This window comes from Seriola dumerili, unplaced genomic scaffold, assembly GCF_002260705.1.
Source record: "Seriola dumerili isolate Sdu_G_001 unplaced genomic scaffold, Sdu_1.0 BDQW01000565.1, whole genome shotgun sequence".
NCBI classification, from domain to species: Eukaryota; Metazoa; Chordata; class Actinopteri; order Carangiformes; family Carangidae; genus Seriola; species Seriola dumerili.
In genome coordinates this window covers 73,145-88,535 of record NW_019174820.1, presented here as the reverse complement: position 1 = coordinate 88,535, position 15,391 = coordinate 73,145, and the positions used below count along the sequence as shown (strand labels likewise).

Below are 15,391 nucleotides of genomic sequence, written 5' to 3'. Positions count from 1 at the left end.
TTGTTTGTTTGTTTGTTTACTCTGAGGTTAGTGACAAAATGTTTCTACCTGCTCACACCAGGTGAATTGTTGACTGAACTCACCTGTTCAGAGCTATAAAAATAAATACGTAGAACACTCTGGACCAGGCTGCTGATGGGAGGTTCTTCATGTTTCTACTGTTTGCTTGTTTCTATTTTTTTCTCCACTGTTTGTTTGTAACTACTGTTTTTGTTTGTTTGTTTGTTTCAGTTTCCTTCTACTGTTTGTTAATTTCTACTGTTTGTTTGTTTGTTTATTTCTGTTTGTTTGTTTCTACTGTTTGTTTCTGTAGATCTGAAGAACAACAGTTTCCACATCAGCACCAAAAATCAATATTCAATAACCAACAACTTCCTTCAAACTGACTCTTCTCTTGATCAACACTTTTCACTAGATCCTACTGGTCTGCTCTGGTCTCTACTGGTCTGTTTTCTGCGCTCCTCTGTGGCTGTGGTGATTTCCCAGCATACCAAACAGGTAAGAAACAGGAAGTAAAGCTCGATGCACGGCATCAATAATGAGCAGCAACAACATCCTCGCTGCGGTGGCCATGTTGGCTCTGAGTGATGTCACCATGGTGATGTCATGGCAACACTGATCCATTCACACACACACACACACACACACACACACACACACACACACACACACACACACACACACACACACACACACACACAGTTCTGTAGTCCATCAGCCAAACAGAAGAAGACCTGTCCACTGGTCTGTGTAGAGTTCACTCTGATTGGCTGCTTCCTGTCTGACTCTTCTTCTGTTCTGTCGGCGTCGCTCTCAGCTGGACCATCACTGATCCTTCCCATCATCCTTTGCTCTGCTGTGCGTGGACAGGTGAGCTGATCTCAGACCAGCGAGGTCAGGGTTCAGAGGGGTCACAACATCACGGGTCAGGGAGGTCAGAGGTATCCACAGTAACCTGCCGATCAAACCAATCAATACAGATATTAATCAGAATGTCAATCAATCAATGAGTAATCAATTAGTCCTCAGTCCTCTACATGTAGTCCTCAGAACTCTACAACTAGTCCCCAGTCTTTTACAACTAGTCCTCAGTTCTCTACAACTAGTCCTCAGACCTCTACAACTTGTCCTGAGACCTCTACAACTAGTCCTCAGACTTCTACATCTAGTCCCCTGACCTCTACAACAAGTCCCGTGACCTCTACAACTTGTTCTGAGACCTCTACAACTAGTCCCCAGACCTCTACAACTAGTCCTCAGTCCCCTACATCTAGTCCCCAGCCCTTTAACAGGAGGTGTTGCATGTCCTCACCTTGATAAATATGGTGTCGTCTTTGATGTAGCTGCCGGTCTCCAGGACGCTCTGAGATACAAACAGAGGACAGCCGGAGGCAATGTTCATCTCTGCTGCAGGACGTCTGAAGCTGCTGCTGTTGGGATCAGGTTTAAAGGCATCACCCAGGTGTTTCCTTGATGGACCCTGGTCCATCAGCATCAGAGTCACCTAACAGAAAGACACAAGCAGACAGAGGGACACTAAGACAGACAGGCTTGTCACCATCAGTTTGGCTCTACTACAACAACAATAATAGGATGGAGCCAGAAGATTCAGCAATACAGAATCCTTCACTTCCAAAACACCTTGTTAAAGCCAAGCCAGTAACCATGCAGTAACCAGCCAGTAACCAGCCAGGAACCAGCCAGTAACGAGCCAGTAATTGATATGTACCTTCTGTTTGAAGGGCCAGGGCAGCAGGGCATCGTATTCACCCCTCATCACCACAAAGAACAGGGAAAGGTGCGTTCCCTTGCCCATGCCGTCTCCGTTCAGGTAGACTCGGGCGCACATCTTGTATCCGAAATATCCGGTGTAAAATGGCTGTGAATACAGCGACAGCGTCTTTGCCGCCACCGCTTCCTGTTTTCGTCTCTTGTAGTCGCGGATCTTCCAGATCAGAGTCCCATTGTAGCTCGCTGTCTCCAGCACCTGGAAACGCAGGTCCATGTCGGCCAATCGGATCTCATGGACACTTAGCATGTCGTCATGTCGGTTCAGCTGAGTCTCCAGGGGCGCTGCAAAGAGGTGAATATTCATTATTGTGTTATTGATTGACTGTGTGTGTGTGTGTGTGTGTGTGTGTGTGTGTGTGTGTGTGTGTGTGTGTGTGTGTGTGTGTGTGTGTGGAGACCTCTGCTATTAGTTCCCAGACTTCTGGAGCTAGTCCCAATCTTTCTTAAGCTAGTGCCCAGTCTTCCATAACTAATCCCCTATAACTAGTCCCCAGACCCCTGTGTGTATTCTGACCCAGAGTGTGTGTTGTGGATCCAGTTCCGCTGCGCCCCCCTTGTTCCAGAGCATTCAGCCTCGTCCGTACGTTCTCTAACGTTCCTCTCAGGTCTTCCACTTCGTCTCTGAGCAGCCTGAGAGAACGAAGCTCCAGCTCCACCTCCAGGAGCTTCTCTGAGTGAGAGCTCATCAGTTTCTGTAGGAAGACAGAGATGGCTGTAAAGGTTTGGGGGAGAGACCAGGGACTAACTGAGAGTCTAGTTGATGCTGACGAGACTCCACCCGAGTCTTTGGTCTCATTGGTGTCATTTGTTTGAAGCCCTAGAGAGCATAGAACTGTCCTGTATGACTAAACACCTTGTCTCAGTCAGAACCTGATTTACATAAAACAAAAACACACTTTACATCAATCTTAGAACACTCTCACACATTGGTCCACTAACTACTTGTTGATTTCATTAACATTATAATTGTTTTGTAATTTACCTTCATCTATTTTATTAAATTCTAACCCACTCTGAACTTCCACAGCAAATCAAATGTGTGAGATAAATACATTGCCATCACTAGCTGGACTTCAGGGACAGTACCTGCATGGTGGCCAGTTTCTGCTCCATCTGTCGGTTCTTGTCTCTCAGCTCGTCGTTCTGGTTCTCCAGTTCAGACAGACGGCTGCTGAGAGCAGGAAGCACTTTGTACCTCTCCATCAGCTCACCTTTAACATCCTCCACCTGGAAACACACAAGGATCAGTCAGGTAGCTTTAATATCAACCTGTTTTAGTAACTCAACCTGATTGCTATAGTTACCTTGTTCTCTAACGAGGAGTTCCTGTTGGCCATCAATCTCAGGTGTTCAGCTGCGAACGTGGACTCATGTTGCCTCATTTCTTGGTTCAAACCCTGAAACACAAAGACACACAGCAGGTGTAAACACAGCCTGTACAGCAGCTGGTCACTCAGCTAAAGGTCAGGTCAAAGGTCAACAGGATGATGACGTGTTACCTTGAAGGTGCAGCCGTAGCGGTGGAACTGACAGCTCACCTGAGCTTTGGGACAGTCGTGTTGGTGATTGGACAACTAAAAGACAAAATCAGTCAATCAGTTTTATTAATACTGCTGCAGCCAAAACATGGTCTTGTGACTAGACAGTGAAGGACAAACTGGGTCAGTACCTCACTCCGGGGCAGGGAGGAGAAGGAGCAGTGGTTTGGACAGGACACTGGGAACGTCGGACACACCGTCTCTTTGTGTTTCTGAAAAACAAATCATATCAAACTGTTTCCTGTTCTCAGGTCGACTCTGTTTCTGGGAAAGTGAAGACCTCCAGACTGAAGGTACAGGAGGACAGCAGGTCCAGGTACCCCCAAAAGTTCACGACTGAGACTGAGCACCTGTCTTTCAACCTCTACAACTAGTCCCCAGACATCTACAACTGGTCCCAAGAACTCTACGACTAGTCCCGAGACCTCTACAACTAGTCCCCAGATATCTACAACAAGTCCCCAGACCTCTACAACTAGTCCCCAGATATCTACAAGTACCCAGACCTCTACAACAAGTCCCCAGACCTCTACAACTAGTCCCCAGTTATCTACAACTAGTCCCCAGACATCTACAACTGGTCCCAAGAACTCTACGACTAGTCCCGAGACCTCTACAACTAGTCCCCAGACATCTACAACTATTCCCCAGACCTCTAAAACTGATCCTCAGTTCTCTATATCTAGTCCTCAGAACTCTGCAACTAGTTCCTAGATCTCTACAACTAGTCCCCAGACCACTACAACTAGTCCTCAGTGCCCTACAACTAGTCCTCAGAGCTCTACAACTAGTCCTCTAAAACTAGTCCTCTGACCTCTACGACTAGTCCTCTAAAACTAGTCCTCTGACCTCTACGACTAGTCCTCTAAAACTAGTCCTCTGACCTCTACGACTAGTCCTCTACAACTAGTTCCCAGACCCTCAGCTAGTCCACTTCCACTGCAGGTTGGTAAGGGTGATGTCAGCAGTGATGTCATAGGCTACCTGCAGTTCAGTCAGAGGCATCTTGGTCATGCAGAACTCGCAGGTGGTCTCTCTGTGTTTACATTTCCAGCTCAGATGGTCGGGAATCTCTTTCCTCATCATTCGCTCTTTACATTTACCCAGTGGACAGGGAACCTCAAAGAATGGACACACGTTCAGGTGGTCCTATAGACAGACAGACAGACAGGTGAGAGACAGACAGGTGAGACCTTGGAGTGCATCAATGTTTCTAGATCAGTGGAAATGAATGCGAACTGTTGTGTTTGATGTGTCCACATATGGGATTTATCTACGGCACCCTACAACCAATGAGTATGCAGGATTCTCTGTTGCCATGGTAACAGTGTGTGAACATGTTCTCACAGGTATCTGGTGCAGACTCATCTGCTCCTGACAGCCGTTGGCTTCACTTCGACAGTAAACCTTCAGAGCCATGATCTCCCGATGGCAGCAAACATCTCTAAAGATCTTAAACACAAACCACAGGATAGTCAATAACTGATCCATAATCAATCAATAATTAATGACAACATTATCTGTCTTGTGATTCCCACTTCCAGCCCACCTTGTCTTTGAACAGCGGCTCCATGTCAGCTGGACACACCGGGTTTTGCTGACTGCCGGAGGACAGAGTACATTAAGTTACTGAGTCAACTGGTGACAAACACCTGACACCTGCTGGTCAGAGAAAGAACTGCACCTCCACCTGCTCCACCATCACTGGACTGGATGACACTGCAGCAGGAGCCAGTGTGGCGGAGGAGGAGAGGTGTGTTTGTTATCTCTACCTGTGACTCTCACCTGAGGATGTTGTTGATGCAGCTCTGACAGAAGCGGTGACCACACTCAGTCTGGCGGGGCTGACACAGGACCAGCCTGCACACTTCACAACAGTATTTGGCTTCTGGAGTCTCTACAAAGTGGTCTCTGAATCCTCCGTGAAGGGGCAGGAAACCTGCAGGTACACCTTGAGACAGAGACACGGGTGAGTTGCCTGAGGAAACCCTTCTGTCTCCGTAAACTAATAAGACATTCATTCTGAAACTCTATTTACCTTGTGAGGCAGCGGGGTCGCTGGAAGGCCAGGGATTGGCTGGACGGTGAGAGGACAGGGTGATGGGAGCGGCCACAGAGATGGAAGCGGCCAGGGAGGGCGCCACCTGCTGGAGGGGAATCTGCACCTCCCTTCCATCAGCACTCCTCCCCGCTGACATGACCTTGGGAGGGAGAGGGGGTGGGGGGGCGCAGTAGATAAACAGTTAACTTACAAACTGAGACAAAAAAAGTAAGATTCTCCAAACGTTGGGTTTTGACCCAGTTTGCACATGCTCAGTAGAGTCCAACGGACGACCATGACATAAGTTTTTACTTCCTGATTCTGCTATCTGATGCTCAGTAAATCATTCAGGGCTTTTATTTTGAAGTTTAGAATGTGTGTGTGTGTGTGTGTGTGTGTGTGTGTGTGTGTGTGTGTGTGTTAAAGATGCAGTCAGTGGAAAAGCCCCTAGCATCCCCACAACTGAGCCCTGACAGGAAGTGATGTGTTTCTGTTTAGTGTGTGTGTGTGTGTGTGTGTGTGTGTGTGTGTGTGTGTGTGTGTGTGTGTGTGTGAGAATGTTGTTTCTCCTCTCAGTCTTTCACTTTGTCTCCTATCAAAATGAGACCTGAACCAGGATCCAAGGTCTGAGGTAACTTCAGGTTTAACTCCTACAGCCCTACGACTGTGGTTCACTTGTTATCGAGGTAAATCACCATGGTAACTGATGCTGAACTCCTCACCTGCTCCGGATCAGATCAAAACCTGTCAACAGCCAAACCACTGACCAATCAGATCCCTGAAAAGACTGAGTCATCATTCCTACAGGATCCTGACAGGGAGTTTAAAATAAAGTGTGTGTGTGCGTGTGTGCGTGTGTGTGTGTGTGTGTGTGTGTGTGTGTGTGTGTGTGTGTGTGTGGAAAAACCCTGTAAATTCTCTGAACTTTGTCTCTTGTTTTTCAGTCAGAGTGAAACCTCGTTTGCTTTCACTTCAGCTTTAACTCTTTTAACACTTGACTCAGTCAGGTGACAGATCACCTGTTCAGGTGCTAAACAGAGAACCTTCATGTTCTGAGTCTCTGCTCTTTCACTGAAACCTTGTCAGTACAGAGAGAGAGTTAGCATTAGCACAAGTGCTAACACTGTGTCAGCCACTGCCAGTTACAAGCTAACAAAGATGCTAACTATGCATTTTGATACATTGCTAGTCTCTGATTCTGGACTCAACAGACTCCTCATCTGAGTCTGGGTCTGAGTCCGGGAAGACCAGAACCAGATGAAGATCAGACCAGTGCACATTACAAATCTCCCAGAGTCCTATTCTCTCACTCTCCTGACCTCTGACCTTTACCCTCTGTTGTTTTGTACCTGGAGTCTGATGGACCACTTTGGACACACCTGGGACTGACACATCTGTCCTTACTGTCCTCTTCCTCTTCAACCACCACCAGGTGTGATGGTTCACCAGCAGCTGGTTGTCAGTCTGGAACCTGGAATCCTACAGGATCTCAGATCTGTTGTCCCGTCAGGACCTGGGGACTTCTGATCCAGACTCATCACAGATATTCCTGCTGGACCGTCTCAGGGGCCTGCACCTCGGGTCCTGCTGCGGTAGACCCCTGCCTCCATGGATCTGTTCCTGGGGCCTGTTGGGACTATGATCAGAGCCTCTGCACTGTACTATCACAGCTGGGGACTGAGCTGGGAGCAGAGAGCAGCATGGAGGTCCTGAGCTGACCCCCTAGGACAGCAGTACCCCAGAGACAGACCACCTGAAGAATCCAAAAAACTCTGTGACGCCAAAGATGGCATTTGTATACATCTCGCCCCTCCCCCACATCAAACCTGACGCAAGTGAAACCATGTGCCTGTGTAGTCCAGAGACCAGACCACAAAAACCTCCCAGAACCAATCAACATCACAAAGGCCAGCTAGTCTCAGGTATGAGGAGCTGGAAAGGACCAGCACCAGCACCAGGACCTGATCCACTCCCACTGGCTGAAGAAGCTAACAGCACTACACGATCACCGCGAGCTGCTAACAACAGGAGTTCACCTGGACACAGGATAGGACCAACCTGATCAAAAAGGACCCCACAAAGGGGGTGGGTACCCTGCCTCTACAACATGGATGCTCCTCTCAGCTGAGCAGCACCATGAGTCAACGCAGAGGGTCAAAGACCAGCTGCTGGTCCATAGACCAGTGAAGCAGGACTCTAAGACTCTGAGACCGGAGGGACCAACCTGAGTCCCAACTGGACCAACTACAAAACCAAGACAGCCTAAGACTCACTGTATGAGTCTGGAGACCACAGTGTTGGTGCTACCAGAGAAGTAATTACCTTATACATATATATATATATATATTATTGATAATCATAATATTATTGATGATTGCTGCTCAGATATTTTTCACATTAAACTGAACCAAACATCTGGAGACATCTCTGAAAATGTGAAATACAACAAACATTTTCATTAATCAATAATCATTGTTGATTGATTGATAAATAAGGGAAATAACTGATCACTGATCTCAGGACTTTAGAATCAGTCTCTTTCTAATCATAGTTTTTGATATAAAATCAACTGATCAGCTGATCTGTGAACAGTCCTGTCAACCTGAAAACAGCTATTAACTACTAAATTGACTGATTGTGATAAAATATCAGATCAGATCAGAGGCTCTTTCTCTGTTGTTGATTGATTGCTTGATTATCAGAATAGTTGCCAGCTACTGACTGAGTGATTGATTAATTGTTCTCTTTGAAGGAGATGAACAGGAGTGTGAGATGCTTTCAGGCTGATCTGGTTTTAATTTCACTTTCTGCTCTGAGTTTGACTGATCAGGTCTGACAGCAGTTTCTGAATAAACTGCTTTATTTTATCCTTTACTCCCCAGGTCCTCTCTCTCCCTGTCTCTGTCCCTCTGTCTGTCTTTATTGACATGAACAAACGAATGTTATTGCCACAGCAGTTTACAGAATGTGAAAATACATTAATTATTAAATATGTGTCACAAACTGGCTTTAGATAAGAAAGTCTATGTCTCTCTCTGCCTGTCTCTCTGTCTCTGTCTCTAAACCTAACTTTCTCTGTCTGTCTCTCTCTCTCTCTCTACCTCTGTCTGTCTCTCAGTCTCTGTGTCTCCGAGTCAGTCTACTCAGGTCTGATGTAAACACTGACTGATGCTAACTGTTAGCTTCTTTAGCTCCGCGTTTCCCTGGCTGGATTTACAAACCACTAACACACAGCTAACGTGTTCTCCCGGGTTCTACTGATGTTCTACTGACTGTGGACTTACATGAATCTCCTCCGCAGGCCACAGCTCAGCTCGGCAGCTCCTTGGCTCGGTGAACTCTCTCCCGGATTCAAACCGTCAACCCGCCGCTGCCGCTGCCTCGGAGCCTCCAGGCCTCAGGCGAACTCCTCATGGTCCGGGTTTAGCTTCGGGGTTCTGGTTCAGGGTTCTCTGGGTCCTGTGCGTCCTCTGTCTGTGTGTGTGAGAGAGAAGTCACTGGGATCCAGTTCAGAGATCCAGCGGGGAGGACTGGGCTGATCACACTGGAAACCCCCTCCGCAGCTTCCGCCCAGGAAATCCCCCAGCTGCCCGGGGACGGAACCGGACCACCAGGGGGCGCTGTTTGTCTCAGACTGCAGGGACAGAACCGGACCACCAGGGGCGCTGTTTGAGTCAGACTACAGGAACAGAAGCAGCTGGTCCCACTGTCTAGCTCCGGTGATACAGGGTTTATCAGCTGTAATTAACGGCTTCATTAATGGTTAATAGATTTACTGATGTTTTATTGATCAGTTATTATCCATTAATAAGAACATTCTGGGGGGTTGCCAGGTTATGGCGTTACTATACAATGAATCAGTGTCTCACTGAGGAGGTTCTTCAGTTTCAGACTGATCAGGTTTACATTCTGAACTGAACCGGACTGGACTCAGTGTTTCACTGTGTCATGTTTGGGTCTGGTACAAACTTTAACTGTGAATCTTCAAACCAAGTATAGACAGATACATATATATATTTATATTTTTTTTTTTTCATTATTTCTATTCAATTATTATTCCACCAGCTCAACTTTCTCTATTTGTATTTTTCTTATTTCAACATTTCAATCCTGTTTGTTTCTGTGGTTAAAGGAGGATTCATCCTCCATGTGTTATAAATAAAGTTAGTTAAAAAAAATCTTTAGTTCAGTCAGATTCTTTTCTTTAGTCCTGTTGAATTCTTTCACATATTTGACCTCATGATGTTTTCCATGGAGGTCAAGGAGAAGAGGCTAAAGAGGAGATTGTTTTGACTTTTCGACCGCAGCCTTTGTGTCTGTGTTTGTGTTCTAAACTAATAAAGTAATAAAGAGTAGACACACTCATTTTTCATGAACTTTGGTTTTATTGTCACTCCTCTAAATGTCCTAAAATCCATAAAACAGGATGACGATACCTGAGTGACATCATCCAACATGGCTGCTTCAGTTCAACACCTCCACCCCCCAAAACAAACCTCCACACACACACACACACACACACACACACACACACACAAACACACACACACACACACACACACACACACACACACAGAAACAAACAACTCATAAAAACAAAAACAGCAGATTTAAAACAGAAAATATGAAAAAAAGACATAAACCAGGCCCCTCCCACTTTGATTGACAGGTCATGTCTGATTTCTGATTGGTCCAGAGAGAGCAGTAATGACAGGTGACAATTAATGATACAAACCTCAAACCTGGTCAATCGACTCATCAATTAAAGTTCAACACACTCTAAGTGATAAACTGAGAAAATACAACAAAATAAAATAAAATGAAGACATCATAAAACTAGAGGGGCGGGCCAGAATGTCTCAGGAGGCCAGAGGCTTCTGGGAGTCCAGCGGAGAGGACGAGTCCTGCAGGACAGAGTAGAAACAAAGTAGAGTTCCACATAACTACAGAAGAAACAGTTCAGTTACAGTAGAGTTCAGTAGAAACAGTAAAAGCTCAGGTACATGTAGCGTCAGCATTAGAACAGTAAATGAACCTGAGGCAGACAGGGAGGATTCTGGGATTTGTAGTACACATAACTAACTCCTCACCTCCTTTGTCTCCTTGGCAGTAACCTCCTCCTCCTCAGCAGGACAAACTTCCATCTTGTCCTCCATCTTGTCCTCCTCTACTCCCCTGTCTCCCACGTCTCCTCCCTCCATGCCGTGTTCGGCCTCCCACTCCTGAAGAACCTCGTCCAGGTTGAACCTCCGTCTGTAATTCACCAGGAAGTTCTTCACCTGAACCACCGACTTGTTACCAATCACATCTGAGATTGCCTGGAAGTCCCGCCCATACTTCCTGATGGCTGCATGGGATTGAATGTGAGAAAGAGTCACCGACCAATCACACTGAGTTTAATACAAGAGTCCCTGCTGACACCAGACTGTCTGACTCTGCTGAGGCTTCAAATCCAGACTGAACTTCAGTCACATCACTTCTTCTACAGTTAAACAGTCAGTAAAAGTGAACAGTCAGTAAAGAATAAACAGCAAACAGTCAGTAAACACTAAACAGTGAACAGTCAGTAAACAGTAAACAGTCAGTAAACAGATGACAGGCACTCTTTGTACCTGGTCTCAAGTACTTCAGGTGTGTCAGATCATCTGGTCACAGGTAGTTCATATGTGTCAGATCACCTTGTCACAAATAGTTCATGTGTGTCAGATCACTTGGTCACAGGTAATTCAGGTGTCACCTTGTACAGCGAGCAGCTGCTCCTCTGTGGTCCAACGAGTGTTAAACTTCTGATTCACCTGCAACAAAAAACAAACACGTGAACATGAAGATCAACAGCTACAGCAACAAACAAACTGACAACTTTGATAGTCAACCAGCATGTTGCTGTTGCCATGGTTACCTCAGGTTGCTTGAACTCCTCAACTCCTGAGCTGAGCTTCTCCTTCAGAGCGCTGTTCGTCTGTTTGATGGTCTGAATCTGAAACACACAAAGAGACAGGTGAGAGAAAGGTGAGGAGAGAGGGACAGGGGACAGACAGACAGACTGACTGTCAGACAGGTGAGCAGACAGATAGACAGACCTGTCTCTTGATGGAGACCAGCTGACAGTCCAGATGTCTGATGAGTCCCTGAGCAGATGAAGACGAGAGAGAGACGACGTCCTGCTGATTCAAAAACATTCCTCTAGGAGGACGTTTCTTCATCCGCTGAGACGCCTTACCACCTGTCTAAGAGACAGATAGGTACAGAGAGAGACAGATTACTATGACCTGATTGAGACAGACAGGTACAGGGAAAGAGAGACGGGTTATTACAGAGAGCTGAGGTGAAGCACGTATTCAGGTGATTTACCTTCAGTCCGGCTGCTGGTTTCACCTCTGACCTCTCTGATCCAGAACTCACCTGAAACCAGTTTCAAAAACCAGTCAGTCAACAGTAAACAGTCAGTAAACAGTGAACAGTCTGTAAACAATAAACAGTCAGTGAACAATAAACAGTGAACCAGTGAAAAGTCTTTGAACCTCCTTCTTGTCGTCTTTACTTTGGTCGAACTCCGAGTCACTCGGAGGATTTCTGTTTCCGTCTTCAACTTCATCGTCGCTGAAACACAAACAATTCATAGTTTAATCCAATCACATCGCAGAATTCACTTGTGACACTTCACACCTGTGCTGCCGAGTCCAGGATACCAGTACCTGAAGTGTGTCCTGCTGTGTTACTGATAGTGTTACCTATAATGTAAGCTGCAGTGTTACCTATAATGTTACCTGTGGAGTTACCTGTAGTGTTACCTGTGCAGGTAGCAGCTCACCTGTCATCTCGCTCTCTCTTGTGTTTCCGGGTCTGTCGGTCCATCAGACTGGTTTTACTGCGACTTTTCTTCCAGGAATAATAAAACCGAACCAGACTGGCCATCGACTTATCAGGTAACTACACAGAGAATATAAACCATGATTCTACAGCAGGATAAAACTACTGGTAACAGTGGTCAAACTGGTTATACTGGTGAGGTACCATCTGCTGGATGCGGTGGAAGCTCTTGCCGTGAAAGCTGAAGGCCTGTTCAAACAGCACTCTGTCCTCCACTGTCCACTCATCAGGAAACGGGGTGAAGTTCGGCAGATCAGCCAGAGACTTCTCGATGTTGTGTTTGTGCCAGAAGAGCATCCCCAGAGCCTGAAAGCCAGGTTATATTGGTTTATACTGGTTTACTGAACAGTGCCCTACTATTGGTGTGAAGGTTACAGCAGAGTTTGAGTAGAAAACTTTACCTGCTCCATGTTGTAGCCGTGTTTCTCTTTGGCGATGGCAATGTACTCGTCCACTGAAACAGAGACATCTGATATTAAACTTCACACTCAGGTTTTTTTCAGACACTTGTTGAGTTTGGACTGAGAGTGGTTCTTACACTGAGTCTGGTTCAGACAGCTGCTAGGGATCCAAACCAACATCCCCAGGTTTTCTCTGAGCTGAGCTGCCTGGGCCACTTCTGATGACACACAGAAACACACTATTCTCAGATAGACAAGAACCAGGACCAGTTCTTCTTTAGTGCTGACTCCAGAATAAAATCTGGTAAAAACAGACTCAGCTGGACCATAAAGTCTCACACAGAGCTAGAAACTATAGAAAAGCGCTGTCTGAAAAATTTAAACAGTACAGAACCACCAAGGTTCACCATAGAATCGGAATCAGTACGACACATGTTCTATAAACCTGGAACCATTATGAGAGCACCCGAGCCAGTATCATGCAGTGCGGTGTTTGAGTTGTTCGAGGCTACCACTACCGAGCTGTGTTTAGTCTCTTACCCGGGTCAAAATCCGGAACCACGGCCTGATATTGCGATCCGACCCGCATCCCTCCTCCACCTGCACACACAGCACACAGCAGTACTCAGCAGCGGTACTCCGGAGTACACGAAGTACACAGTAGTACTACAGTGGCCGAGGCTACCCACCATGCTCCTCGTCGCTGCTGGATCCTGAACTTCCTTCTTCCCAGCAGCTGTTTGTGCTGGTTCCATTACCGGACAGATTCTTTGCGCCGGGGTTCGCCGCTGCTCCGGGGCCGCTGCTGCCGCCGCCCGCCGGGGCTCTACCTCTCCTCTTTCCCGGAGCCTCCGGGTTTCTTTCCAGCATCGCCGGCATGAGGAGCACAGAGGCAGCCCGGGCTCAGTGCTAGCTGCTAACTCAGGCTAGCAGTTAGCTTGTTAGCTTAGCTGCCCTGCTAACTGAACCGAACCGGCTTACCAGCGTCGCTGAGCAAAGAGTCCGATCCGGACCGCAGTTGGGGGGTATGGTGGGTAGAGGTTCGGTCGGTGTGAAACAGAGACTCGGATGCGGGAATGTTCCGTGTGATGAAGCTGACAGAAGCTAAAGCTCCTCCGGCAGACAGATGCTAACTGTTAACCCGAGACCAAGACTTCACACCGAGGCAAAAAAGTTCCGGAACACGCAGCTGGAACCAGAAGAGACCAGATAAAACCAGACCGAGACCGAGCACAGACCCCGACACGACCACCGCTACCGATACAGAGTCAATACAACTGACACAACTGAGATCAAACCCTCTGAGGCTGATCGATCGATCAGAGCAGAGAGAGAGAGAGAGAGAGAGAGAGTGTGTGTGTGTGTGTGTGTGTGTGTGTGTGTGTGTGTGTGTCACATTAAGACATCATCAGACTGTTCACATATTAAACAGCTGATAGTACTACACATTAATCCTAGTTTATATGAATCAAGTTTGATCACGGAGTCTGCCTCTCTCCCAAACTCCAGAAATATACTTTTTTTTAAATCTCTCATATTAGGACAAGTCACCCAGAAAATCAGTTAATCAAAAATTAATCAGATTAATAATAATATAATAATAATAATCGATTACCCCCCCACCACCACCACCACCACCACCTTTAGTTAATGGTAGGCTAAGTAATAATAATGAGACAATAATGGCAGCTGTGGGTTGAGCAGGTTCAGGGGCAGTAGGTGGTCTGCAGTCACAGATCCAGACTGTCCAGGTCCAGAGGTCCAGAGACCTGCAGGAAGAAGACTCAGACATCTAAGTGTTATATTAATGCTGACACAGCTGCTTTCTTTAATGACATTAAATCAATTAATTTATTGATTACATTTATTGTGTGGCTGTGTCTCAGCAGGTAGAGCTGTCATCCATCAATCACAGGGTTGATGGTTCAATTCCCAAACAGCTCCTGATTGTCAGACAGGTAAAAAGTAAAATTGTGTGGTGTAGTGGTCTAAGCAGGCGCCCCATGTGTAGAGGCCACAGTCCTCGCTGCAGTCAGCCCCGGTTTGAGTCCCACATCGGACGGCCCTTGCTGCATGTCATTCCCCCTCTCTCTGCCTCCCCATTTCCTGTCTCTCTCTACTGCACTATCAAATAAAGGCATAAAAATATACTTTAAAAAAAAGTAAAATTCTGTGATAAAACACTTGTATAAAGTCATTTATGTCTAAAGGCACAGTTTCTGTCACTTTACTACATTTACTTTGAGCAGCACTTTGATCCCCATTGTAATCATCACGGGGGGAGTAGAGTAACACTTTTATTTTTTACTACACTTTATTACATTATCTCACTATAGGACATATTACATTATAATTATTTATATTATATTATAATATATAATAATAATAATGATAATATTAATTATCATTATTATTTAACCATTATTTAATTTATTATTTTATTAGTAGTTGTGTTTATCTGTCACTGCTGCTGATGTGAAGGTGATGATGATGATGATGATGGTGATGATGGTGAAGGTGATGATGATTGTGATGATGATGATCATGATGATGCTGATTGTATTGATGATGATGATGATGAAGGTAATGATGATGAAGATGAATGTAATGATGATGATGATGATGAAGGTAATGATGATGATGAAGGTGACAATGATGATGAAGATGAAGATAATGATGATGATGATGGTGATGATGGAGATGAAGGTGATGATGATGATGATGAAGGTGACGATGATGATGAAGATGAA

The 15,391-nt window shown here is 46.0% G+C and overlaps 3 protein-coding genes across 3 annotated transcripts in view; all 3 read right to left on the bottom strand.

Annotated features, from left to right (window-relative positions):
* mipol1 (mirror-image polydactyly 1) overlaps positions 1 to 533 on the bottom strand; it is a 47,207-nt gene extending 46,674 nt beyond the window's left edge. Inside the window, exon 1 of the mRNA XM_022764713.1 lies at positions 423 to 533. Coding sequence (XP_022620434.1) covers positions 423 to 533 — 111 coding nt within the window. The remainder of the gene's footprint in view (positions 1 to 422) is intronic.
* traf3 (TNF receptor associated factor 3) lies at positions 237 to 9,018 on the bottom strand. The gene is made up of 14 exons (XM_022764699.1): positions 8,655 to 9,018; positions 5,368 to 5,530; positions 5,115 to 5,280; positions 4,879 to 4,930; positions 4,677 to 4,781; positions 4,314 to 4,478; positions 3,461 to 3,541; positions 3,291 to 3,365; positions 3,096 to 3,188; positions 2,878 to 3,018; positions 2,306 to 2,483; positions 1,730 to 2,073; positions 1,313 to 1,504; positions 237 to 955 (listed from the first exon to the last, which is right to left on the bottom strand). Exons 2-14 carry the CDS (start codon positions 5,525 to 5,527, stop codon positions 920 to 922), a joined length of 1,788 nt encoding a protein of 595 aa, XP_022620420.1. The 5' UTR covers positions 5,528 to 5,530; positions 8,655 to 9,018; the 3' UTR covers positions 237 to 919.
* A 948-nt stretch (positions 9,019 to 9,966) lies between these two features.
* rcor1 (REST corepressor 1) lies at positions 9,967 to 13,989 on the bottom strand. Its single transcript, XM_022764704.1, has 13 exons — positions 13,331 to 13,989; positions 13,182 to 13,241; positions 12,779 to 12,859; positions 12,642 to 12,694; positions 12,385 to 12,546; positions 12,182 to 12,300; positions 11,892 to 11,970; positions 11,722 to 11,772; positions 11,451 to 11,597; positions 11,270 to 11,347; positions 11,108 to 11,165; positions 10,461 to 10,717; positions 9,967 to 10,274 (listed from the first exon to the last, which is right to left on the bottom strand). Exons 1-13 carry the CDS (start codon positions 13,518 to 13,520, stop codon positions 10,230 to 10,232), a joined length of 1,380 nt encoding a protein of 459 aa, XP_022620425.1. The 5' UTR covers positions 13,521 to 13,989; the 3' UTR covers positions 9,967 to 10,229.
* Positions 13,990 to 15,391: the final 1,402 nt, after the last annotated feature.

What these genes read in the sequence shown, in the direction of transcription:
- rcor1 (XM_022764704.1), bottom strand. Translation starts at nt 13,520, where the DNA reads ATGCCGGCGATGCTGGAAAGAAACCCGGAGGCTCCGGGAAAGAGGAGA. An exon ending in AAGAGAGAGCGAGATGACAG is followed by an intron (nt 11,971 to 12,181) that starts GTGAGCTGCTAC and finishes TTTGTGTTTCAG; the next exon opens with CGACGATGAAGTTGAAGACG. An exon ending in TGGTCTCCATCAAGAGACAG is followed by an intron (nt 11,348 to 11,450) that starts GTCTGTCTATCT and finishes TGTGTGTTTCAG; the next exon opens with ATTCAGACCATCAAACAGAC.
- traf3 (XM_022764699.1), bottom strand. Translation starts at nt 5,527, where the DNA reads ATGTCAGCGGGGAGGAGTGCTGATGGAAGGGAGGTGCAGATTCCCCTC. An exon ending in AGCCGCTGTTCAAAGACAAG is followed by an intron (nt 4,782 to 4,878) that starts GTGGGCTGGAAG and finishes TTTGTGTTTAAG; the next exon opens with ATCTTTAGAGATGTTTGCTG. An exon ending in TGCCTCTGACTGAACTGCAG is followed by an intron (nt 3,542 to 4,313) that starts GTAGCCTATGAC and finishes TTTGTTTTTCAG; the next exon opens with AAACACAAAGAGACGGTGTG.